The 25,681-nt window shown below is 45.3% G+C and overlaps 3 protein-coding genes and 1 pseudogene across 3 annotated transcripts; 3 read left to right on the plus strand and 1 right to left on the minus strand.

Moving 5' to 3' along the window:
- Window positions 1-2,415: 2,415 nt before the first annotated feature.
- Window positions 2,416-5,403, plus strand: LOC127777352 (DEAD-box ATP-dependent RNA helicase 35B). The gene is made up of 2 exons (XM_052303927.1): window positions 2,416-3,430; window positions 4,298-5,403. Exons 1-2 carry the CDS (start codon window positions 2,439-2,441, stop codon window positions 5,163-5,165), a joined length of 1,860 nt encoding a protein of 619 aa, XP_052159887.1. The 5' UTR covers window positions 2,416-2,438; the 3' UTR covers window positions 5,166-5,403.
- A 4,366-nt stretch (window positions 5,404-9,769) lies between these two features.
- On the plus strand, window positions 9,770-10,697 carry LOC127777090 (uncharacterized). Its single transcript, XM_052303596.1, has 2 exons — window positions 9,770-10,219; window positions 10,610-10,697. The coding sequence occupies exons 1-2, from the start codon at window positions 9,861-9,863 to the stop codon at window positions 10,695-10,697; spliced, it is 447 nt and encodes a 148-aa protein (XP_052159556.1). The 5' UTR covers window positions 9,770-9,860.
- A 1,033-nt stretch (window positions 10,698-11,730) lies between these two features.
- Window positions 11,731-14,159, minus strand: LOC127777089 (DNA-directed RNA polymerases II, IV and V subunit 8B-like). Its single transcript, XM_052303595.1, has 5 exons — window positions 14,005-14,159; window positions 13,708-13,784; window positions 13,306-13,463; window positions 12,868-12,965; window positions 11,731-12,056 (listed from the first exon to the last, which is right to left on the minus strand). The coding sequence occupies exons 1-5, from the start codon at window positions 14,142-14,144 to the stop codon at window positions 11,945-11,947; spliced, it is 585 nt and encodes a 194-aa protein (XP_052159555.1). The 5' UTR covers window positions 14,145-14,159; the 3' UTR covers window positions 11,731-11,944.
- A 9,887-nt stretch (window positions 14,160-24,046) lies between these two features.
- LOC127777738 (AAA-ATPase At3g50940-like) lies at window positions 24,047-25,681 on the plus strand (annotated as a pseudogene).

The raw sequence follows: 25,681 nt of genomic DNA on the forward strand, positions 1-25,681 counted from the left end.
CGCCTGCCTGCCTGCCTGCCTGCTCCCCGCCATTAACACAAGCCTGATGCTGAGCTGAGCTGATCGATCTGAAGAAGCCTGAAGGGATTCAGACCCCCTGCCGGATGCATGGGATGCGCTCCGCCGCACGCCTTAAACGCGTCCGATTAATTCCAGCCGTGACCGGCCGATGGATCGATCGATCGATCACCACTCACCAGCAAGCATCAACTAGCCTTTAGCCTTATCATTGCGACTGATTCGTGCGTCCCTCCGTGGGTCCTAGCTAGCGTTAGCTGACTCGCTCTCGGCTGCGTTTATGGCTGCCAACTCCAAAATTGTCGCTGAACACAGCGCCCTGTGAGTGTGTTCAATACTCGCAGTCCTAGCAACATCAGTCGCCACACGTATCATCTCTACATTGCGAGCACTAGCTAGCAGAAGTACTGTACTGTACTCCTTCTGTTCCTAAATAGTATTCCCTCCATTTTTATAATATAAAACTTGTTTATATTTATATAAATGTTAATAAATATAGACACACATGTATATCTAGATTCATTAACATATCTATAAACTTGGATAATGCTAAAATATTTACTTTATAAAACAAAGGAAATACTACGTATAAGGAAATTTGGTTGGATGTGATATATTCTACTACAAATCTATACAGTACGATGTTTCCAGAAAGCACGAAACCAGCGTACGCGCAACCGCGGCACGCCGGTTTTGCTCCCGGGTAGCAGCTGGTCGGTTGCCTACTCTGCCTCGTCGCGTCGCCACGCGTACGTGACGGCGTGTGAGCGGCATGCATGATTTCTTCGCCTTTTTACATGGGCAGATCGAGATCAATCCGCCTTCCCCGGCCGCGTCTTCCGCGCGGCGGCATCCCGGCGTCAGGCCATCATTCCCCGGTCGGGTCGGCACGGCACCACCGTACGTTACGTGGGGTTGATCTCGTGACGCCATAGCCACCGCTGCGCTCCAGCTGTGCCACGGCTCGTACGCGTACGGTTCGCGCAGCGCTGGGGTGGCCGTGCGCCCGGGCGCCCGTGCGCGCGTGCGTGCGCGAGCCCGGCATCCGCCGTGTGTCCCCCGTGCGCGAACCCGCTGCCGCTGCTGCTGCAGCTGCAGCGCCTGCGCGCGGCTGGCACGTGTTGTCCTCGCGAGGCTGGCTGGCTGCTGCGCGTTTTTGCCTTATCCGCTGCGCTGCTGCGTGCGCTGACGCATTCGCCGTTCGTCCGTCCGTCCGTCCGGCCCACCGACGAGACGAGAGGATTCGTCGCATCCTGGCGGCAACTTGCAGGGAGGGAAGGGATCTCTCGATATCTCATCATTCAGACGAGCCAAGTTCGATGGATCGATCTGGGGCTCCTCAAAATTGGATGGCTAGCTACCACCACCGTGATGATTCAAAGCATTGTTTTGTTGCATCATTTACGCGCTCGTTTAATTTGGCAGATGGGCGACATTCATGCATGGGCATTCATAGCACGGGCGCCGTAACTCGCCGATTAGACTGACATCGCCAATTTTTTTTTTTAATCTCCACCTCGCTCCAAGCATCACGTGCCTAAATAAGTGTTACAGTACAGGGCTAGTGCTATTGCGTGAAGTGAAATTTCCATTCTGTGTTTTGAACAGGCAAAAATATAGCGTGGATTATTGAAACTTCCGTTTTGGCGATCGATATGATACACTGGTACACACAGGGGATCGTCTTCTGATAGGCTGGTGGGCCGGGGTGGCAGAAGGCGACGCGAAAGGACGTACGGTGCACTTCTGTGAATGCTGTTCTCGCAAATGGCAACCAGCTGTATGCATGCATGGCAATGACGAGAAAAACATGGACTATCATTTGCTTCTCATCTGCACCCTGCTGCGCAGTGCACTCATGGAGTGACGGTCTGTACGGTGATAGAGTGGCTGCAGTACTGTTAAGAATTAAGATTTTTACGGCAACACATGGACAGTGACCGTGTAACACTTTTCAATGTTGATGTAGGAGTATGATTCTCAGTATGAGAGGTGTAAAGAGATTTTTTATGAGACTGGACTCCATATTTGATTTACCTCCATTTCCTACTGACAAGAGTTTCAACCTCAGAGGTGAAAAAATTCCAGCACCCCCGCCTGTCACCTCTCCGGCCATGTGCCATCTGACGGCCCACGTAACAATCAGACCGGACTGGAGAATCCCTGGCCATTCATTCATGGGCTGACCATAACCAACAAAATGGGCCAGGCCGTATCCAAGACTGGTCGGCCACATAAAATCTCCAGATTTCACAAAGCCCAAATCTCTACTGGGACTCGCGAACTTGGCCCAGCTGCATCCCAAAGCCTTTCTACTGGGCCTCCACGCGTATCAAATCTAGCGACTTCTAGGCGAAACCGACTTTTGCCACCACTTCCTCTCCCTGGGCGAATCGCCTCCCTCCAACTCGTATCCCGCCATGGCCGCCGTCGCCGCCGCCGCCGCCGGCGGCGACTCGCCCCGCCGCGGAACACCGGACAGCGATGAGGAGGACTACGAGGAGTACGTCCCCGTCGCCAAGCGCCGGGCCATGGAGGCCGAACGCCTCCGCCGCGCCACTAAACCGCCGACCACGAACGCAGTTGCAGTTGCAGCCCCGCCGCCGCCACCGCGCTCCACCTCGTCGCCGGCGGCGGGTGAGGTTGCGGTCAAGACGAGCCTGCTCGTGAAGGCCACGAAGCTGAAGCGCGAGGCCCCTGAGGTGACCCCGGCCGAGCGGCTGCTCCAGCAGGAGAGGGAGATGATCGAGCACCTCTCCGACCGCAAGGCTCTCATGCCCGTCGGCGAGATCGCGAAGGGGATCAGCTACTCCGAGCCGATCACCACGGGGTGGAGGCCGCCGCTTCGCCTCCGCCGCATGCCGCGGTCCCGCGCGGACGCGCTGCGACGGAGCTGGCACATCCTTGTCGACGGCGACGACGTGCCCCCGCCGTCCCGAAGCTTCGGCGACCTCCGTCTCCCGGAGCCCATCCTCCGCACGCTCCGCGGCAAGGGAATCGAGAAGCCGACCCCAATCCAGGTGCAGGGTCTCCCCGTCGCGCTCTCCGGGCGGGACATGATCGGGATCGCGTTCACGGGGTCCGGGAAGACGCTGGTGTTCGTGCTGCCGCTCATCATGGCGGCGTTGCAGGAGGAGATCCTGATGCCGATCGTGCCCGGCGAGGGCCCGTTCGGGCTCATCGTCTGCCCGTCGCGGGAGCTCGCGAGGCAGACGCACGAGGTGATCGAGATGTTCCTCGCGCCGCTCATGGAGGCCGGGTACCCGGAGATACGGCCGCTGCTCTGCATTGGAGGCGTGGACATGAGGACGCAGATGGAGGTGGTGAAGAAGGGCGTGCATATTGTAGTGGCGACTCCTGGGAGGCTCAAGGATTTGCTCTCCAAGAAGAAGATGAATCTTGATAACTGCAGGTATGTGGTGCACTGATTTCTTCAGGAATGCTCTGCTTCCATGGCTAATTGTTCACTGTCATCAAATTGGCATTCATAGCGCTATGTTCATATGTTTAGTATCATGGAAATGGTGGGTTTTTTTTTTGAAGTATGAACAGCTAAACAGTATTCAGTTTAGTGATATAATTGTAGAAAATGGTTTTTACTACTGCTTATGACTTTGTCAAAAGTCAGAACACTACGTTTATAGAACAGAATATATGCAAACTGCAGAGATGGTCTTCCTTGTAGCTTGTCAACTGGAAATTGAAATTCAGCCAAAATTAGTGATCAGCTTAAGTTTTGGCCTTTTGGGTGAAGATGATACATAAGTACAACTTTCAAGTAAGAGTAGTCATTTCGAAGGGGATGTGGAGAGATGCTAATATTCGATTCTATCTGCTAATCATATGAAAGTAATAGAAATGTCGATGCTCAAAGCTGAAAAAATCAAACAAGATGGAAAGAAGGCTGCAGATGTGTCTTGAATCTACTTTGATTCCTTTCAGTTTTGAGCCTCACAGCATAGCCAAATATACTGATTGGATGCTTCCAGTAATTAAACCATTTGTTCGAGCCTCATCGATTTCCCATATTTCCTAATAAGCCAAAACGGCTTATTATGAAATGAAAATTAATTTATAGGTAAAACTTTTATATTTTTGTTCGTAGCGACTTAAAAACCAACGGTAAAAAGAAATTACACTGAGAATATCTTAAAATCAACTCCAAAATCAAGTTCAAAAATTCAAATTTTGGCTTTTGCTTTGGCTTATTAGGCCAACTGATGGAGCTCTTATTCCTTGATTATTTGAATGTTCTCAATAATTTTCTTCATATGTCCAGGTATTTAACACTAGATGAGGCGGACAGACTAGTCGATCTTGGATTTGAGGACGACATCAGGGAGGTGTTCGACCATTTCAAGGCACAGAGACAGACACTCCTCTTCTCTGCCACCATGCCAGAGAAGATCCAGAATTTTGCAAAGAGTGCGCTAGTGAAACCAATCATTGTCAATGTGGGAAGAGCTGGAGCAGCAAACCTTGATGTCATCCAAGAGGTTGAGTATGTCAAGGAGGAAGCAAGAATCATATACCTCCTTGAGTGTCTCCAGAAAACCCCACCCCCTGTGCTGGTTTTCTGCGAGCACAAAGCCGATGTCGATTACATCCAAGAATTTCTTCTTCTGAAAGGTGTCGAAGCTGTTGCAATCCATGGTGGAAAAGATGATGAGGAAAGAAAAGACGCGTTCAAATCATTCAAAGCCTCAGAAAAGGATGTATTGGTAGCTACAGATGTTGCATCCAAAGGCCTTGATATCCCTGATATCCAGCATGTGATCAACTACGACATGCCTGCTGAGATAGAGAACTATGTGCATCGGATTGGAAGAACCGGCAGGCGTGGGAAAACCGGCGTCGCAACGACATTCATCAACAAGAACCAGACAGAGACTACGCTTCTTGACCTGAAGCAATTGCTCATCGAATCAAAGCAAAGGTTACCACCAATTCTGGCTGATCTTGATGATCCACAGGAGGACGATAAGGTGGCCATTGCTCAGCAGAGTGGTGTGAAGGGCTGTGCGTTTTGTGGTGGCCTTGGCCATCGTATCGAGGCCTGCCCCAAGCAGCAGCTCCAGAACAGTGTCACGCTTGCTCGAGCAAGAAGTGATTACTTCGGTGGTGGTGGCTACCGGGGGGAGATTTGATCATCAAGTATCACTAGATTTGCTCTGCCATGTATGTAGTACAGCCATCTACAATGGACCAATGGTTCAGTTTACTGTACATATGTGAAGTTGTACCTGCTCTAATAAATTGTCTGTACAAAATTACTAGCTTCTGACTGTATTTCTAACCGGCAGCTTTACATCGCCCATCTTCTGACCTGTGTTTGAATGATGTACATACACTGTATTTCAGGTGTTGGATTTATGTCAATATTATTTTCTGTTCACCATGCCTGCTTGTACAATAGGACAGTGTTTTGCAGAAATGTTGAGGAGTTACTGACTAATAGTAATACTTTGAGGGTTGAAGTCTCCTCACTAGTTTACTGTTTTTTTAACCAGATCTCCACTGTACGGCCATACTGCAATGTTTTCACTCGAGTTGGAATTATGCGGTCATTGACAGTGTTAGGCTGTTTGCCTACTACTGACATCGTTAAATGCCAGGGTGATTTCAGCACAGAAGACCAGCAAGCTGATATCGCCGTACTCTTTTTCTCTACTGCTACACTTATTGTCATGGATTCACCTTGAGAAGGAAGATCGAAACAACAAGTTGAGAAGCTCGAAACAACTTCTTGAATCTTTATTCCCAGGAAGATCGAAACAACAAGTTGAGAAGCTTGTGAAACACCAGCTGGGTACACCATTATGTTAGTTTTTAACCAGACGGTTGCTTGAAAGTTTGTAAGGAAGATTTCATCTATGGGTTTGTCTGTACTGGTGAAGAAAAGTTACTGTCAAGTACGAATTGTCCAATGGGGGTCCGGCCCCTACGTAGGAGCTGCAGGAATTAAACCATCTCTACAGACTCCAAACTTTTCAACATTTGTACATGTCGGACAGTACTGCATTGAAAATGATTAGGCCCCTTTGATTTGTAGGAAAAATGTAGGAATTTTAGAGGATTTCAATCCTATGGAAAAAAATTCTAGGAAGGCATTTGAAACAAAGGATTGAATCCTATCCAATCCTTTAAAATTCATATGGAATGGGTAATCCTATGCACATTTTGGAGGAAAGTTAGCAAGAGGTCTAACTTCTTGGAACATTTCCTCTGAGTCTATCTCTCTCATCTGATTCCTGCGTTTTTCCTGTGGTCCAATCAAACAGCCATTCCTGTGTTTTTTCTATTCCTCTGTTTTACAATTGTATTCAGTTATAATCATTTGTTTTTTCTATTCCTCTGTTTTTTATTCCTACGATTTAAAGGGGCCCTCATCCTGCATTGGACGGCTAGCTGCATGTTTCATTTGACATGGAAACTAGATTAACTAACCAGTTTTTCAGCTACTTCATGTTTCATTTACAATATGATTCATCGTGTCTGCAACTAACCATGCGCGAGATGAATGAATGCTCACGATCGATTCCCATCAATTTCCAGGTCTGCAGTGCAAGAAAGATTGGGTACTGTACTGCTGCTGTTCTGAATTTCTGGTGTTAGTACTTAAATTACCACATCAAATTAATAGAGGGGCCTGCATCCATGGTCATTGGGGCACCATTGCTGCCATTGCTTCGAGCCATTTATGGCAACTCTATGTACCACCGCGGAAATGCAGCTAATGATTCGACGTCTGAAAAGGACCAATCTTTCTGGTGCAGCTCGTTTTCAAAGCTCTCGATGAACAGTCCCAACAAATACGAGTACAGTTAAGTGGATTTTTAAATGCTGGGTATATATGTTGCAACATACTCTCCCACCGTTCCATAAAATATAAATCTAGTATGAACTGGCATATTACATACTAGGTTTGTTTTTTATGAGATAAATCATAGTACTAGGTTTGTTATTTATGAGATAGATGGAATACTCCCTCTACTAAAAATAATATTTAAGGCTTTAGATAAGATTTCGTTAAACTTTTGAAATTCTGACTATGAATTCTTAAATGCATAGTCTAAAAGCAAACGGAAAACAATGGCAAACGGAAAAGTTATTATCATAATAACACAAACTTACTAAGTTCTATAAGTTTATTCTGATAAAGGAGGAAGGAAAAACGTGGAGTCTGGCGGGCGCAGGGCATCTTGCCGCCTGGCTGACAGTGTAATTGTTTTCGGTTGCTAGGGTCGCGGCCTTATGATTTGTAAATACTTACTTTTTGTACAGTTTATTACTTCTCTATTCAATGAAAATTGACGTCTTGCCGATTTCGTTCAAACAAAATAAATTTATTCTGATATAAGTTGATTGTTAGAATTTGAAAAGGTTTGATCAAAATCTTGTTTCAGAATGTCAAAGATTTATGATAGGAAGGAATATCTCGATACGATATGCTTGTTTATCATATTGCAGTGAACCATGCATATAATACTGTGTATCTCCTATAGCTCATTTGGGAGGCCTCTTTGTTGCTGATGCTTGTCTCACTCACTCGAATACTCGGTCATAGCCATGATCATTCTTGTAAAGGTAAAGGGAAAAAAAAGGAACTGGGTAAAGGCAGAAACATAAATAAGTTTAGCTTTGAGCTATGCATGCATCAGTTGTGCCCAGGCTTTGCAACTCATGTACCGGCCCATCCCTCGCTACCTATCTCTATATGGCAGTAATTGTAATCAGACAAACGCTATAGAACGTGTAGTAAGAAACAGCACAGGAAATGGACCAAGGAAACAGCTTTTACTTACAACATCGGTCAATCAGTACAGCTCGATCCCACAAGAGAAGAGTGATCAATGTTAAGCAGAGGTTTGATATGATTTTGACAGCCATGCATGTACATGAAACAGAGAGGGTTTTTCTCACGGATTCAGAGAAACTGGAAGCATCGGATGAAATTCATGCTGAATTTTTGTTGTATCTGATCGAATCGTAATTCCCGAGACGGTTTGTGTGTCTCTTTCTGAATCAAGTGCCCCCATACTAAAACAAGCATGCAGATCGATGCAGGAGCTGAAATCCAAGAAGCAGCAGCAAACTGCGTCAAAACTCATGAAATCATTTAACAAGTCGTCTGGTCTGTCAGTATAAGCTCACGTATACATGTACACACAGAATACAGAGTAGTATAGACTAGCTAGAGTATACGTACAGTAGTGCATATATACAGTTTGCGTGAGGTATTTTGAGTTTGTAGCTCTTCAGATGAAAACTGTGCAGTGCAGTTTCAACACCATGGGGTGTGTTTAGTTCAGCTAAAATTATAAATTTGGTTAAAATTGGAACGATGTGATAGAAAAATTGAAAGTTTATGTGTGTAGAAAAATTTTGATGTGATGAAAAAGTTGGAAGTTCGAAGAAAAATTTTAGAACTAAACTCGGCCCAAGAAAAGAAAACGAAGATGAAAAATACAGTACAAGAAGCAGCTAGCAGCAGCAACATTTTCTTCAGTGCTACTGCTAGCTAGTAAGTCCTGCTAGTGCTACTCTAATGCATGTTTTCAGTGCTACCTATCGTTGGACAGGTACATAGTCCACTCCCTAGAGACATCGACATGTAATGAACCAACCACCGATGAGCACTCCATTATTATCATCACACATGCACACACTACAGTCTATCTGTAGACTGTACCCTCTCTCTCTCGAGAGAGAGATCTCGAGAGAGATACCCAAGGAGTAATACGAACTGAAGAGTACTGAAGAATTATGGGCACGGACACGGTCACACGGCCGCCGGAAACGGAGAAGAATTCGAGTAACACATGGAGTATGTGTACACTGTGTTGATCTATCGATCGATCGATGGATCTCACCGGTGAGGTAGCATGCAAAAGGCAGTCAAACCCGGCATGCATTTCCGTCGTCGTCTCGGCCCATGCATACACAAGAGAGTGACCTCTGCAATGCCATTGCCATGTTCTCTCTCTAGATATAAAGATATATATACTCCTTTCGTCCTAGAAAAAAAAAATCAAATTCTATAAATAAATCTAGACAAATAGTTGAAATATTATATTTATTCTCAACAAAACTAATACGAGATGTGTCGATAATACAAATTCATAATACTATATATGTTATATATCATAATAAAGTTATTTATTTTGGGACGGAAGAAGTACACGCATGAATACATGCACAAAGTGAGAGGAGGAAGGGGATTGAAGGCTCATCAATGTGGTTGGGTGTGGCACTAGCTATAGCTGCATCCAGGAGCATGGGGTGCAGTGCAGCCTTTCTTTTTGCAAAACTGTAAAAATCCTAGGACACTTACACACATGTACAGTTATTAATTACTCATGTTTGATCGTTCGTTTTATTAAAAAAAATTATGAAATTATTATTTATTTTGTTTGTGATTTACTTTATTATCAAAAGTATTTTAAGTATGACTTATTATTTTTTATATTTACATTAATTTTTTAAATAAGACGAATAATTAAGCGTCGAAAAAAATCCCATTAATCGACATAAATTCTCCAATAATAAACACGTTTAGTTCCATCGTGTGTTCTGTCCTCTGGCAAGCGCAGTTTTGGTTAATTAAGTAAATAATTGTCCTCAGAAAGTGTGGTTAATAATATTGGTAGCCGTAGTTTGTCAGTGTGGTACTGTGGTGGTCACCACACCTGCGCGCTGTTAAAAACGGCGAGTGTTCGTTTCACCTGCGTGTCTCCCTCCTCCTCTTCTTCTTCCTCCCAACCATCATCAACAACAACAACAACGTGCGTACTCGAGAGCGCGCGCGCGCGCGCCACGGCGCCACCTCTGCGTGGAGCTCCATGAGGAGGCGGCGGTGGCCGGCACGCTGCGCCGCCGCACTGTGCATCGCCGTCGTCGTGCTGCAGCTCGCCGCCGCCGCCGCTGCCAGGTCACTGTCGTCGTCTAGGCGCCGCGCGCACGACCACGGCCACAGGGTGGCGCTGCCGGCGTCGGCGGCGGCGGCGGCGTCGTCCCTGCAGCAGCCCGTGCATCGCGCCGTGGCGAAGGCGAAAGGTGGTGGACGCTCGACCGCCTTCGACGCCGGCGGCGGCGTGCCGTGTAAGGAGAAGAGCGGCGGACACGGCGGCGCTCCGTCACCGTGCTCCGACGACGACGACAAGCGCGTCGTGCCGACGGGCCCGAACCCCTTGCACAACAGGTGATGATCGCGCGGCAAGAACTCCATCGCGATGCCCAAGCTAGAAGACGAGCAACAGCGAATGCGAATCGAAGAGCAAACTAACAAGCAATCAAGGCAAGCATTGTAGACAGATACAGGGTCAGTGAGCTGCAATTAGTTAAGCAGCAAGCAGCATTGTAGCCATTGGTGTTGCAGTTGCATAGTGAGTTCTCTGCTGGTGCTCAACTGCTCTCATCACCTCTGTTCATCATGGACTAGATAAGCTAAGTTAGTAAAGTAGAGTATTAGCATTTTTTTTAATATCTTTTTTGCTGATGAATTCTATTTGCTCCTTTCTTCTCTGAGCTTTTGTCTGCCAGCACTTGGGTGTATATTCTGTCTAGCTGTGTTGCTTTTGATTTCTATCAGAAACAAGAATTGCCCTCATCAGCTATTCCTCCATGGGGTGTTTGTTTCGATTCCACAAGTGGAAGATTCTGCAGTTCATCATGTCTGAGGATCGCTTCTTTCCACCCCAAAAGCTTCACAAGATGTGATCTCCTGAACTCTGAAGTAAAAGATTTTGATTGTATTCTTCTGCGTAGAAAGTTAGAGAAAAATAGTACTTCCTCATGAACTCATGAATTTCTTGTGGCTGTGTAGGGCCTGTATCCCCATGACAGAATGGGCTTTAGTTAATAGCCATACTGAGCACAATATGTGTATGATTCTTTTAATTACTAGTTGCTCAGAATACACTGTTCCTACTCATCAACAGTCTCTTCGAACCAGCATGCATAAATGCTCTTGTACTCTCTTTGTTTCTGTCCTTGTTGTTTATTAGCACAGCCATTTGATTCTTGAATTGATGACAGGATTAAATGTAGGCTCAAAATCAGTACTGATAGCAGATGTACACAATCCTAGCAGCACATAATAAAGATGGCCACCAAAATTTGAAGCATGAAATCTCTGAAGATATGATCCCAGGAAAAGAAAAGCTGTGGCAGTATATATGGTGAGTGAGTACTGTTCCTAGGTGTAATGAGTAGGAGCTGCTCTCCATGGATTGTTCTTGGTACAGAGCCCTTTCCAGCTCTCAAAAAAATTTTGTTCAAGAGACAGTGGTCCAGCCATCTCCAATCTCTCTTTGTGTTTCTTGGCAATGGTTCTTGAGCCTTTCTGTGCCTTGCAGGAGCTAGTAGGTTATTAAATCAAAAGCTGTCCCCAATTCATATCCTGCTCTCTATATATGGTAGTAGTAAAGGCTTCTGCTCCTGGGCTGCAACTGGTTCCTGTCCTCAGGAGGACCTGGAAGGAAATGGCATGTGAACTTTGTAACCATCCAAAAGTATGTAGGGAGTAGTGGAGTACCAGCCAGCCAGGCAGCCACAGCTATACATCCGGTGTTCATTGATCTGCTGCTGCAGATTGGGTGGTCCATTGTACTCATAAGAGCTGAGGATACGAGTATTGAAGTTTCAGGCACGCAATGTCATACCCCCTGATAAATACCCACAAGGACAACCTGCACAATGCAGTGTACCAAATGCGAAACAACGGGACAATTTCGCATAACATGCTTAAATGAGTTATGTTTCAACAAGTATTTGTCGATGTTCGATACAAAGTTGCATTGCCACCCAAGGGAGTGGATAGGGGTGGTGCGCAATTAGCATGACAAGAAACCATCAAATGGAGATCAGAGGCTGGCTATAGCCCGAAAGTTAACCATCATCACAGGTTATTAGGTAGATAGTGCATCTACACCTTTCGAATGAGGAGGAACAGCCTCTGGTCCAGCTCAAAGCTAGCGGCACTGGAGGGGTCACCCTTGAGCATCATCAGAAGGCCACCAAACGATGCATAGATCTCCCTAGAATGGAAAAGAATGCAATTCATTAAAATTCATAGCACAAAGGGAGTTGACATCATCACATGATACAGGATTACGTTAAAAATAAACTTGATACAGGACTAACAGTAGTCTAGTACAAGCTGTGTAGCTGTAGGCCAGATTTACATATTGGCAAGGCGAAAATTTGTTCTTTGAAGGTACTTATCTTCGTATAACATGATTCACATAACAATGATACAATTAATTAAGTAAATGCACTTGAATTGAATTAACCAAGTAGCTGAAACAGTACAGACAGCAATGGGATGCATATGAACTGTTCGAACAAACTGAACACCTGAGTTCTTTAGCTAGTGATTATTAATCTTGTTGACATTACATGATATCAAAGTAAGAATAGCCTTTAGTGCACAAAGAAAAACCCCATGCAAAATCATTATAAGCTAGTCACTTCAACTAATTTTGCATCTTTTCTTTGGAAAAGCTAAAAAACTGAGTGCACTGATATGTTTTTACCCTGGACAATAGAAAGATTAGATTGATCAATAAGACCATCTTGATGCACTCAAACTAAACAAAAAACAGCCATTTATTCCTAAAACCAAATACTGAAAGTTCTCTTAAAGGATCCTGAAGCTTAAAGAAAGCATTTAATAATCAAAACTACGCACTTCATCAGCATGGTTAATTAACCCTATAGGATAAGTTCATCTGGGATATGTTGAAAAATGAGCAAAGAAACCCCACTTAAGCCTTACTAGATTATGATAAACCATGCTCCTGCTAGACAATGCAAATTGATTAAATTTGAAATTCATAGAAGCCATACACTTTGGTGGCTTGACCACTGGAACTGTCTTCTGAGATCTTGTAGAGCTTTCCATGCATGACATAGTCAAACTTGTCAGCAAGTGTTTTTCTGCCAGCCTGAAAGATAGAAATGATATATAATGTTAGCACCATGCACAGAGTTCTGGCTATCAAATATGTGCCTAAATGAATATAAGCCCAAGCGAAACAACAACATGATTCTAGGCAACTAACACACATTCCGAGTGGCATTTCCATAATTCAATTGGCACATTATTTAATGTTAGCATCATGCACAGAGTTCTGGCAATTAAATATATGCGCCTAAGTGAATATAAACCCAAAGGAAACAAGAACATGATTCAAGTGAACTAAAACACATTCTAGCGGCATTTCCATAATTCAATCGGCACATTATTTTTCAAAATCAACTTGTAAGGTGAATAAGGCCCATCACCTGCGTGTAGAAGCCAGTGTCCGGAGTTCCATCCAGATTCAGAGTAGGAGCTAAAACCATGGTGAATCTGTCACCAGCACGCATCGGATAGACCTCAGTAGCAACATCTAACTGCATGTACATGTCGAACTGCTCGCTACGAGCTTCGATGCGACTAACTGTACATAGACATGGAAAAGGATAACATTACTTCAACAAAGATCTGCACCAACATTAAGCACAAAAAACGGCATACAACTCAAAGATCTAAACAATGTAAAGGAACTAGAAAATGGCCTAAGTTCGAAACCAGCAAAGCTCTAACAAGTAACAAATACTCCGGGAGACATATTTTCAGGCATCATAGCAAACCATATAGTAGATGCAGAGCTCAATTCATTGTACAGCCAGGTAAAATTATACCTCTGTCGAACTTCTTCCCATCAGGATCGAGCCTGGTCACAGTGAAGATATCCTCGAATAGGTGCTCAACCATTTTCCTGCTCAAGAAGGAGAAGAACAACAACTTCAATTTCACAGTGCTCCAAACAACAAACCTGCTAATACTGCTAATAGCACAAGAACCCTTCCCCCAGTAGGCGAGCAGGACAACGACAAGGCCGCCGCGGCTCCAGGAGGCAGACCGCTGCTCCTGGTCCGACTTGCAGCCGTCGTGGGAAGGGCAAAGAAAAGACGGGGTGGTGGGCATCGGAAACATACCTCGGCGGCGGCGGCGGCGGCGGCGGCGTGAGAGGTCGCGAGGGGAATGCCGGAGTTGGCTGCGAAAATTGGCAAGGGTTTTTACATGGTTGGGTTCTTGTGTATGTGGCGGAAAGAGGGGGGAGGAGTGGGGCCCACATGGCAGTGACGCAAGAAAGGGGTCGGGGTCAACAAGGCGGTAGGAAAAGAGAGGACCTGGGGCCCACAAGTCAGTGGCGAATGTGGGCCCCATTCTCGAACCGCCGCCGCCGCCGCGCCGATCCCCATCTCCGAATCGCATGGGGGCGTCGTCGGCGCTAGGGTTTCGCCTCCGCTCCGCCGCCGCCGTGATGCCTTCGCGAGAGAAGCTGACGAGCAATCCGCGGTAAGCCTTGCATTCCCGTCCCGGCGGTGGCGGCGCCAGTTCGCCTTGGTGTTTGTGCGGTGGAGGAGGAGGGGGAGATAGGGCAGGATTCGTTAGGTTAGGGTTTCGTTTCTCTCCAGCCGGATTTCCCCCCGCGGAAGCGGCCGCAAACGAGAGCGGCGACCCTGCGTAGCACACCGGAGAAACCTTAGGTTCCGTCTCGAGGCGGTGGTTGTGTCGTGTCGCGTTTGGGCGTCGGAGATGGAGATGCGTTGGTGTGGGTGAACGCCGGGTCTCACTCCACAGCTCCCACGTTGAGCCATCGTAATGGAGCTTGGTGCGCTGGGAAATCGCCGGGTAGGTCTCTTATCGGAGGAACCTGCTAGAAGGTAACGGCAATTCTCATCCCACGCAAGTTTTTGAGATTTGTATCCTGTGTACATTACCCAGTGCAGCATGTGCAATTCCAGGCTTAATTTGTAGGTTCTCTTGCCATAACCGGTTCATGCCTGTCGGATTTTGATTGCTGTGATCCATGTAGATTAGTTCTGAGTCGTCCGATGCCCTATTTGTCATGAGTCGTGACAACCATTGTCTGTTGGAATTTCAACTGGGAACCATCGGATTTTTTTTTCCTATTTGCTGAAGCTCTGATTCCAGAATGTAACAAATTTTGCTGGCTAGATAATTTATGTGTTCCTGTTTTGGTTGTGTTTGTGTTTTGCATCCTATGCATAGTGTTGTGTTCCATTGATTCCGTTCTGTATGGAAGGAGAAAAGCGTTGCTCTATGTTGTGGTGGTAGAAGAGGCTTGTACTGGTGCCTCTGCCTATTCAGTCTGCATTTGCTAATAACAAATATACAACGATGTGTTCCGGCTACCCAAGGCGTAGGTTGACTTTGATAATGGAGGTGAGGCAGCTTTAAAATTCTGAGATACTTGTACTTGGTCCATAGGTAGTCTTTATCTTAAACAAAATTCCGTACTCATTTAATCTTTTTACTGTGACTGAGCTTAGTAACAAGTAGAAATAACCTGGTTTCTTCATAAGTTTGCAGATGAGTAAGAAGGTAAGTATAGGGAAAAATATTACTGCATATGGGTGGCCCATCTGTAAGAGGATTTAGTTTGCTGCTAACTGTCTTTAATTGCTCTAGCTATAATCTGTTCTTGTATATCAATGCATAGTTTGTACACCAAAGAGGGAACATGTTATGGCGCTCTGCAGTTATGCTGCTGCTGTTCATTATTTTCATATCCATCTTTAACATGGCAGCTCAGATCTTCTTTTTGACTTTTTGTTTACAAAATATCATCATTTGTCCCACCCTTTCATCCTTGTTATTACTAGGTTAGTTCATTAACATGCCATTTGTTTTTCTAGGAGATGTTTTTGCTGCCTCCGTTCCTGTTTTTGGGTGAGTACATGTGGAGTAGTTGTTTTTAGTTTGCTATGTTTGCTCAAGTTTATCTGTTCTCTTTACTTAAGTTAGAACCAAATTGGTAGCATATTGAGATTACGGTTTGGGTTTCTTTTATCAAGAAAGTTTGATACTAAAATCATTGTTTTCTGCGGCTTTTTTAAAATGAGCAATTTGGTTTGCTGCCATGATAAGATTAATAAAAACGCCATTTCCTGTCTGTTTTGAACTTCAGTGGCTGATTCTTTGCTGAACAATAGTACTACACTCGGGCTTGGAATTCTTGGGGTGAAAGTTGATATCAGTGTGCATTTGTTCTTTGAAGGTTTATATTAAGCTGCAATTATGTTATAGGCATATGTCACTGAATCAGTAAATCAGTACTATATAGGTCCATATCCAAATGACATGATATCATGGTCACTGCCTAACATCTGTGATAGTTACATGGTAGCTTTGAAATAATAGCATTTGCTAGCATTCAGACCTCAGAAACCCATATTCTTATTACTGATTACTTTTGTGAGAAACCCAAGGCTTGGCTCATCCAAAATAGGTGTGTTAACTATTGCTACTTCAGGCTTCCCTTTGTTGGGTTCTGTTTAAGTATTTCTCTGTCTGCCATTTCCTTTCATCTTTGATATGTCGTTCTTCTGATGATTTAGTTCTGTATAAATTGCCCCTGTTTTATCTCTTGACATTATGCTGATTTGAAATGAACAAAAAAATTAGTTTAAATGGATTTATGATATTTTCATTTTAATGGCATCCTTTTCCAAAATCTTGTCCTGTATGATCATTGTTGTTTCTTCCAACTTTCCAAGCACATTGGTTAATGAACTATAGTTCATTGTTCAAACTGATCATAAAATATCTTTTTAAACCATCTTGTGCTGTATGGTCGTTCTTGTATCCTTCATGCAAGTTAATTAACGAACTGTAATTCATTGTTCAAATTGATCATAAAATATTTTTTTAAACTATATCTTGTCCTATATGGTCATTCTTGTATCCTTCATGCAAGTTGGTTAATGAACTTGCTATCAGGGAATTACTGGTCAGCACAACAAAATAAGTCTGTAAAGTCAAGCACGAATAGAAAAGGTCAAACTTTTCAATAACAATGTAAAGCACAAGAATTTCTGTTATAGTGTAAAATTGATGTCCTAAAACAGTATGCAAGTCATTATCAAATTATTATACTGTATTGAAAGATGAGCACAGCTAAAATATGTAACTTGTTTGGGAGATCTCTTATCATAACCTTCGATTATGCTCTAGGGTGTGTTTTGTTGGGAATGGAAGGGGTAAGAATTATGCTCTTGTCCATTCTTTGCTGAAAGTCCTGAGTTTCCCGCTTGAGTATACTCCTATGGTCCTATATGATATATGCTGCTGATCTGTTCGCGTGGGTATCAGTAGTTTATTTCTCTAGCTTAATTGAAGTGCTCTTTAGTCAAAGCTTCCTTGGTCGCCAAGGCTACGAACGTTATTGCCGTACTACTTAATTACTTAAAGATGATCGAGTGAAACAGCGTCGTTCTGCAATGATTAACTCCCAAGAGTCAAGTCAACTAATCATCTCGATTCGTACCTCTATGTCGGTTTGGCTATTGTGGGCTAAGCCCATGATGCTTGGCCGAACCCCAGCAACTGTATTTGGAATTCCTTATTTTACTAACCATAAGAAAAGATCATATGATATTCAGTGATTTGGCATATGAAGAAATCAACAAAAAGAACTACAAATGGTAGCGTGAAAAGTTTACCTGCTAATGCTATGGTTCAAAGGCGAGGTTAGATGCATATGGCCATCCAAATACTAAAAAATAAAACCGACGGCCATCATATCACCCATCTAAACCTATCCACTCAACCAAACTCATTATGGAGGTATACTAAACATCGTATGGAGTAATCCACCCGATCTTTTCATTACTACCTCTGTCTAAAAAGATCTTTTTTTTTTCATATCTCAGCCATATCAATACAAAGCTAAGGTTGTGTTTAGTTTCACGCTAAAATTGGAAGTTTGAAGAAATTGAAACGATGTGACGGAAAAGTTGAAAGTTTATAGTTCGATTTGACGGAAAAGTTAGAAATTTGAAGAAAAAAGTTGAAATCTAAACAGGGTCTAAACAGATCATAATACCCTCCATTTTAGCGAACTCCAATTCGTTTATCCTCCATGTTAACAAATACCAATGCATTTATCTCCTATTTCAACAAACTTCAATGTAGTTGTCTTGTAATTTAACAAACTTCAATACAATGATGTGATCGTTCTAAAGATAGTCTTCGAGGACAAATGAGATAAAAAATATAGTCTTTTTAGGACGTACTCCACTTAAGATAAGAATGATCAACGAGACAACGACAAAATTGAGGATCCATTTCTGATAGAAATGATCACTCATCTGTGTAAACTGTAAAGTAGACTGAGATGTGATCATGTGATCCTTAGCATCTTCAGTCACTTGAAAAGTTGTACAGTATCTTAGCTCTAGGAATCTTGAATAATCCCTCTGCTTTTCAATCCTCCCTCGATTGGTGAACAAAAGTAGCAACATGCTAACACTCATACAGGCCTGTCGAGGAGTGATCCTCTCTAGCGGGAGGACATGAGACCCTCCTTTTGTGAGTTCGGTCAGGGGATAGGGCACGATGATCAAGAGCGTATATTCACCATGGATCAGGCTAACGAGGTCAATGGCGATCAAGAGGAAGACAACGGATTATCCAGGTCCGGGCCGCTAGGGAGCGTAATACCCTACTCCTATGTGTGGATTTATGTTTATGCTGTTACAAGGGATCTCAAACCAGAGGGACGTTTGGCTCGTCTTCTTCTAGGGTTCGAGCTTCCAAGAGTCGTCCCTTTGCTCGGTGGGCAAGGTCTTCCTTTTATAGTTCAAGGGGATACCACATGCACCGCCTCTACGCATATCATTCCTAGAGAAGGGCCCACATTGACCTGGGTCGAGCTGCTGCCTATGCCTTAGGCCGAAAGTAAGGCGGCCACTCGTCCTCAGGTGGGCCCTAGCGCCGTCCGTCGCCTGACACAGGGGACACCCCCTGTCATTTCCTCATAAATTCCTGGAGACTTTTGAGGGCTCATGCGCATGGGATGCTGTTAACGACCAAATTTGGTAGTCCAAGGATCGGATATGAAGAAGGAATCGAAACGGAGTTCGAGATAGAGATTGTCCCAGAAACAGAGTGAGGATCGACTGAAGTCCGAATCGGCTACGACTAAGATCGGCGGAGTTTGAGTCGGACAAGGTTAGCCGATTGAGCCGAGCCCGACAGTAGGACACGACATATGTTGTCGGTTTAGGTCGACGTGCTTCATGGTGATTGCCACGCATGGATAGAGTCCTGAGAAGACAATTGTATCTATTAATTAAGATATTTTATGTAATTTCCTTAGAGATATGTTTGGGCAAAAGTCTGCCGCAAAGACTTATGGTATCTTAGAGTTTGTTAGAGATAAGAGTCGTGTCCGGTATGGACATATTTTGTAATTCTTGGGGTATAAATAGACCCGAGCCCCATGTAATCAAATTAACACACGTTCAATACAATCTCGGCGCATCGCCACCCTTTTTACTTTCGTTTTGTTTCGACGAGTTCTTGCTTTCGGGTTGAGCTGCATCAGTTTCGATCTTCAACAAGAGGTAAAACTTGTTATGGCGGCTTGCGTTCTCGGGATTAGTGCTTCCATCTTCATGATACTCTAATCTTGTTTATGTAATTCGTCGAGTTATCATATATCTTACATAATCCCCGGCAATATCGTTATTTAATCTACAATCGGCTACCATCTGTCAGTAGAAAGCAGCCGATTAGGTTAAATCCCGATGTTGGCTTAGATTATATAGGATATCTACCACTTTATGACACATCCAACGGCTCGATTGTCTAGATATTGTTCTTCTTTTCATACTTATAGCTGCATCAGTTGAGTTTGATCTTATGAGTCGTGATTAGAACCTCAATCTCTAGCCTGTTTTTGGTTGTCGATTAGAGTAGTATCGGAGTTTCAGCCGATCTTACCTGATTTAGCTATATTTATCTTATATGCTTGATTGACATGTTAAATCTGCCCTTTATATCAAGATCTTGCTGCTTTTAAGTATATTAGGCTTTTGTTTGATATATTCTACTTGCTTTGACATCTTAGTATAGAGTGGTATCGGAGTATTAGCTGATACATGCTAGATCTATTTGATCGGATGCTATAAACGTATATAGTCTTGTTGTTAATATATCTTTCGATCTAAGTGATTTATACTGTCTCGGCACGGTGACCGATCTATTCCAATCACTTGATTTAAGTATATATCGACATAAGGATTATATATTGTTAATATTTACAGCCGACCGAGTAGATTTAGTTCGTTCTTACTTATTCATGATTGCCGATCGATTCACATATGATATCGGCCCCAAAGATAAATGATATGTCATCGGCACCTAGCCGATCGGCTATCGTTTATAGATTTAACTACGGTTTCTTTGTTTTTGTTTTTTGTTGATTGCAGGATCAAATCAACTGGCACGCTCATACACCCAAAGGCAAGTTTTGGACCTGCACTGTAGTTAAGCAGATCTCCCAGGCCTCGTGTTTTTACATCAACAGATGCACCGGTCGAACGCCGATCTCCTGCCATTGATGGGACGGGGCATACCTGCCCCCACGTTGCCTGACACAGGGCGGAACATGGGTGCGCTGCCGCCCGTTCCATCCGCCTGTGACCTGTCACAGCCCGGTCAAGGCGACTGACGACGTCAATCGTTGGGCGGCGCACGACCAGCCACGCCGCATTAAATGCGACGGGGGGCGGTTGGGGCGCCGCCCATAAATGCGCTTGGTAGCGCCCCTATCTCCGCCCACTCAACCGACACGTGGTAGCCGAGTGAGGGCCTCGGGGTAACGCAACCCCTCAGGGCCCGAGGGGTGCGACAGGATGCCCCGAGCCCCCTAGGCAGAGTCGGGCGCATCTTGGCTATTTATTGCCTGCACGTCTGACCCCCCGACGGGGGCCCGGGCTGCACGGCCACATGGCTGGGGGGAAAGGCCTTTTTTTTTCCCTCAGCGCGGGTACCCTCGGGCCTATATCACCGACAAGGCCATCTGAGCACCTGCTCTCTCCGATACTCCCTCCGTCCCAAAATATAGCAATTTTTGGTTGGATGGGACGTATCATAGTACTACGAATCTGGACAAGTCTCCTGGCCAGATTCGTAGTACTATGATACATCCCATCGAAGCAAAAGTTGCTATATTTTGGAACGGAGGGAGTAGGTATTAATATGGACGGTTGGTTTTTGATCGTAGGGTAGGCACTAGTAATCGCCATGTAACGTACTCCCTCCCTCCCCTAATATATTTTGCTTGTACTGTTTGACCACTCGTCTTATTAAAAAAATTGTGCAAATATAAAATACGAAAAGTTGTGCTTATAGTACTTTGGATAATAAAGTAAGTTATAAATAAAATAAGTAATAATTTTAAAATATTTTGAATAAAACGAATGATCAAACAATGTAAACAAAATATCAAAATCTCTTATATTAGGGACAGGAGGGAGTATCATTTTTGAATTCAGATAGAAACAAGGGAGAAACAAATGCCTCGCCAGTGTTGAGCAGGCTGGCACATGAGGCCCTCAGTATCTACAGCCAGGCACTATCAATTACTATATCCAAGGAATCTTGAACAATCTCCTGTCAATTTCTCCACTGAGACGAACACATGTAGCAACATGACAACATGTCACAAACAGGACTCCAAGGACGGATTTGTTCGGTTAGTATGAACAAAAACGATCAGCCGTGCGCCTCCCCTCCCGCGCGGCGCGGCCACGTGGCACGCGCGGAGAGGGGGGCCGTGGTGGAACGGCGCGGGAGCGCCACGTGCGGGCGTTTCTCGGTTCGGTTTTTTTCTTTCGGTTTTTTCTTTTCTTTTCTTTTTTGGTTTTTTCCTGATTTCTTTCGGTTTTCAACATATATGCATATAAATTTTATATTCGTACGTATACAAAGTTTGTATACGTACAACTTTTGTATATGTACAAATATAAATTTTGTATACGTGGTGTTTTTTTCTTAGTTTTTTGGTTTTTTAAATATGTATGTATTTACGTATACAAACGTACAAAGTTTGTATACGTGATGTTTTTCTTTTTTTATTTTTAAATACGTACGTACACAAAGTTTGTATACAAAGTTTATATACGACATACACAATACTTTGTATATGTCGTATATAAACTTTTGAATACATATATATTTTTATACATATAAAGATATATTTTTTTTATAGTAGTACTAGTATAGTAGTAGCAACAGTGTAGAGTAAGGGCATGTTTAATTCGCGAAAACAAATTATTAGGTGTCACATCGGATGTTTGACGGGGTGTCGGAAGGGGTTTTCGGACACGAATGAAAAAACTAATTTCATAACTCGCCTGGAAACCGCGAGATGAATCTTTTGAGCTTAATTAATCTACCATTAGCACATATGGATTACTGTAGCAGTTATGGCTAATCATGGACTAACTAGGCTCAAAAGATTCGTCTCGTGATTTTCCCTCTAATTGTGCAATTAGTTTTTTTAATCTATATTTAATGTTCCATGCATATGTTCAAAGATTCGATATGATGTTTTTGGAAAAAAAATTGGGAAACTAACCAGGCCTATGTACTAGTAGTAGAGGTAGTAAGTAGTACTAGTAGTATTACTGGTTCCCGCGCGGGTGGCTAGCTGCGCTCCTAGCCGCACATTAGGTCATGCCCAACCCATAACACTAGACATAGTTTCCATAAACTCTACATCATCAAGAAACTATTACTAGACACCACTCTTCTAATTCCAACACCACTATTTCATACTTAAATTTAATGCTACCCATCTCACATGATGTCTTAGATGTTGTGTAGAAACCATGTCTCATGCAAGACATGTCATATCATTTTTCACTTGCCACATTATTTTTCATCCTAGGTGGCAGCTTATTTAATACTATGGACACCATCCTAGTCATTGGGTTGGGAATGGCCTTAGCGGTCCTCAAATGCATTTGATCATTGTTGCCTAATCCGAACTCGCGCCAAATTATTGCCGGCACTAGGGCCGAGTTTAGTTCCAAATTTTTTCTTCAAACTTCTAACTTTTCCATCACATCAAAACTTTCCTACACACATAAGCTTACAACTTTTCCGTCACATCGTTCCAATTTCAATCAAACTTTCAATTTTGGCGTGAACTAAACACACCCTAGCCCATGCTTGGGTCTGCTCAGATTAAGTTGCAGGCATGTAAAACTAGAAAGTTGTTTGCGTATAATTAATTGAATTTTAATTATTATAACTGTCATGGTTATGGATACCACAGACCTAATAGTAGTTGACTAAATCTCGGCAGGGCCCACCATACACTAAGTCTTATACGGAATCATATCTCATATATATAGAAGGAGTTTCAGACAAGTAAAGACGGATAGAGTTCTATATGGAAACGACAAGTACTACTCAGATTGTATCCATATTGGTTTCCCTAGTTCTACTTGACAAGGGGGCATCTATGGGTATAAATACAAACCCTTAGGAGGAGAGGAAAAAGCGACAAGACACAACATATCAACATAGATCAAGACAAGCCGCTGGATATCGATATCAGATATAAGCCTAGACAAACCTAATATAGGGTCTACGAAGGCCAACAAGAGGGATCTAGCGTTATCTCTGATTTCGCCGAGTGCGGACTTGAGGAGGAAGACTACCCTGTCGTCGACTACGAGTTGGTTATCTATGCCGCCAAGTCGACGACGGCTAGATAAGTTATCTCAATTATTATACTGGTGTGATTATGATGAGTAAGAGCAACACCGGTTTCGGCCAACAAGAGTAGGGCTATTTCCTGTCAAATAAGAGGTCCAAACCTGTATAAAAATCATTGTCTCCGTATCTTTTATCTCAGTCTCGCATTATACCCTGGTACCGACGATCCCCACACCATCTAAATACCATAGTCGTGACCTCAAACGTCGACAATAACATTATACATATATATTTAATATTTTAATGTAACTTTTATATAGAAATTTCCGCACGAAATGTACCCTTTAACAAACGTGCCAATGAAATTCAAGGTAAATTATGTATCTCAATCAAGTTAGAACGGGGCTAGGTCGGTTCCGTAGCAAGTGTGTCGAGCTCCTTATATATACATAGCCTCGACATGGCCATGGCAATTCGAGTTCCATTCGAACACACATGGGGGCGCCTCTGAAGCTGACCTGGGCCTCGCTCGGCTCACTGTTCGCCACCGCCGTTCTGGTGCGCACGGCGGTGCGCGACTTCCTCCCGCCGGAGGCGCACGGCCTGCTCCGCGCGCTGCTGTCGCGCGCCGCCGCCGCCCTCGTGCCGCCGTGCGACGCCATCATCGTCCACGAGACCGACGCCAACGGCGTGCCCAACGAGCTGTACGAGGCGGCGCAGCTCTACCTCGGCGCGCGCTGCCTCGCCACGGCGCCCGCGATGCACCTCCACAAGACGCACGGCGCGGCGGCCGCCGTGGCGTCGCTGCCGGACTCCCACGCCACGCTCGACGCCTTCCGCGGCGTCCGCGTGCTGTGGACGTCGCAGCTCGACGGGAACGCGAGCTCGTCGTTCGGGGGAAGCTCCTCCTCCTCCCGCGGGTTCGTGCACCACCCGTTCCCGAACGGTGCCTGCGGCTCGAGTTCCGGCGACGCGACCGCGACGTCGTGCGCGACGCGTACATCCCCTTCGTTCTCGAGGAGGCGGCGGCGCTGCGGGCCAAGATGCGGGAGAGGAAGCTCTACACCAACAACTCCGGTTTCTACGGCGGCGGCGGCGGCGGCGGCATGGACGACCACCAGATGCTCTGGAAGGCGCACAAGTTCTCGCACCCGTCCACGTTCGACTCGCTCGCCATCGACCCGGCGCTGCGCGACGACATCCGAGCGGACCTGCTCCGGTTCGTGCGCAGCCGCGAGCACTACGCGCGCGCCGGCCGCGCGTGGAAGCGCGGGTACCTGCTCCACGGCCCGCCCGGCACCGGCAAGACCAGCCTCGTCGCCGCCATCGCCAACCTCCTCGAGTTCGACATCTACGACCTGGAGCTCACCACGGTGACCTCCAACTACGACCTCCGGAGGCTGCTGGCCTCGACGCGGCCCAAGTCGGTCATCGTCGTCGAGGACGTCGACTGCTCCCTCGGACTGTTCGACCGGACGCGCGCGCCGGCGCCGCCGTCGTCCCAAGACGACGACGCCGACGCCGACGAGCAGCGCAACCGTGCGATGCTGCAACACGCGCTAACCCTTCTGCCGCCGGCGGTCGAGGCGGCCATGCAGCGGGAGACGATCAGCCTCTCCGGCGTGCTCAACTTCGTCGACGGCCTCTGGTCGTCGTGCGTCGGCGAGAGGCTGGTGGTGTTCACCACCAACCACATGGACAGGCTCGACCCGGCGCTGCTCCGGCCCGGCCGCATGGACCGCAAGGTCGAGCTCGGCTACTGCAAGGCCCCGGCGCTGCGTGTGCTGGCCAAGAACTACCTCGGCGACGACGACGCCGACGACCACGACGAGATCATGGGTGAGGCGGGGAGGCTACTGGAGGAGGTGCAGGTGACGCCGGCGGACGTCGCCGAGGTGTTCATGGGATGCGACGGCGACGACGGAGCCCACGACGCGTTGCAGAAGCTCGTGGACGAGCTCAACGCTAGGAAAGAAAAAATGAATGGGCCTAAATGACTTTATGGGCTTCATAAGCTTTAAGCCCAACTCGTTTTGCTTCAGTATGCGTTTTCCTTTTGTTTTCGTATCTATCTATTATATTATTAAGACAGCTCGAAAAGAAGCCACCACGTTCGCTGTGGAAACTAGA

Source organism: Oryza glaberrima, chromosome 6 (genome assembly GCF_000147395.1).
Source record: "Oryza glaberrima chromosome 6, OglaRS2, whole genome shotgun sequence".
In the NCBI taxonomy this organism is placed as follows: domain Eukaryota; kingdom Viridiplantae; phylum Streptophyta; class Magnoliopsida; order Poales; family Poaceae; genus Oryza; species Oryza glaberrima.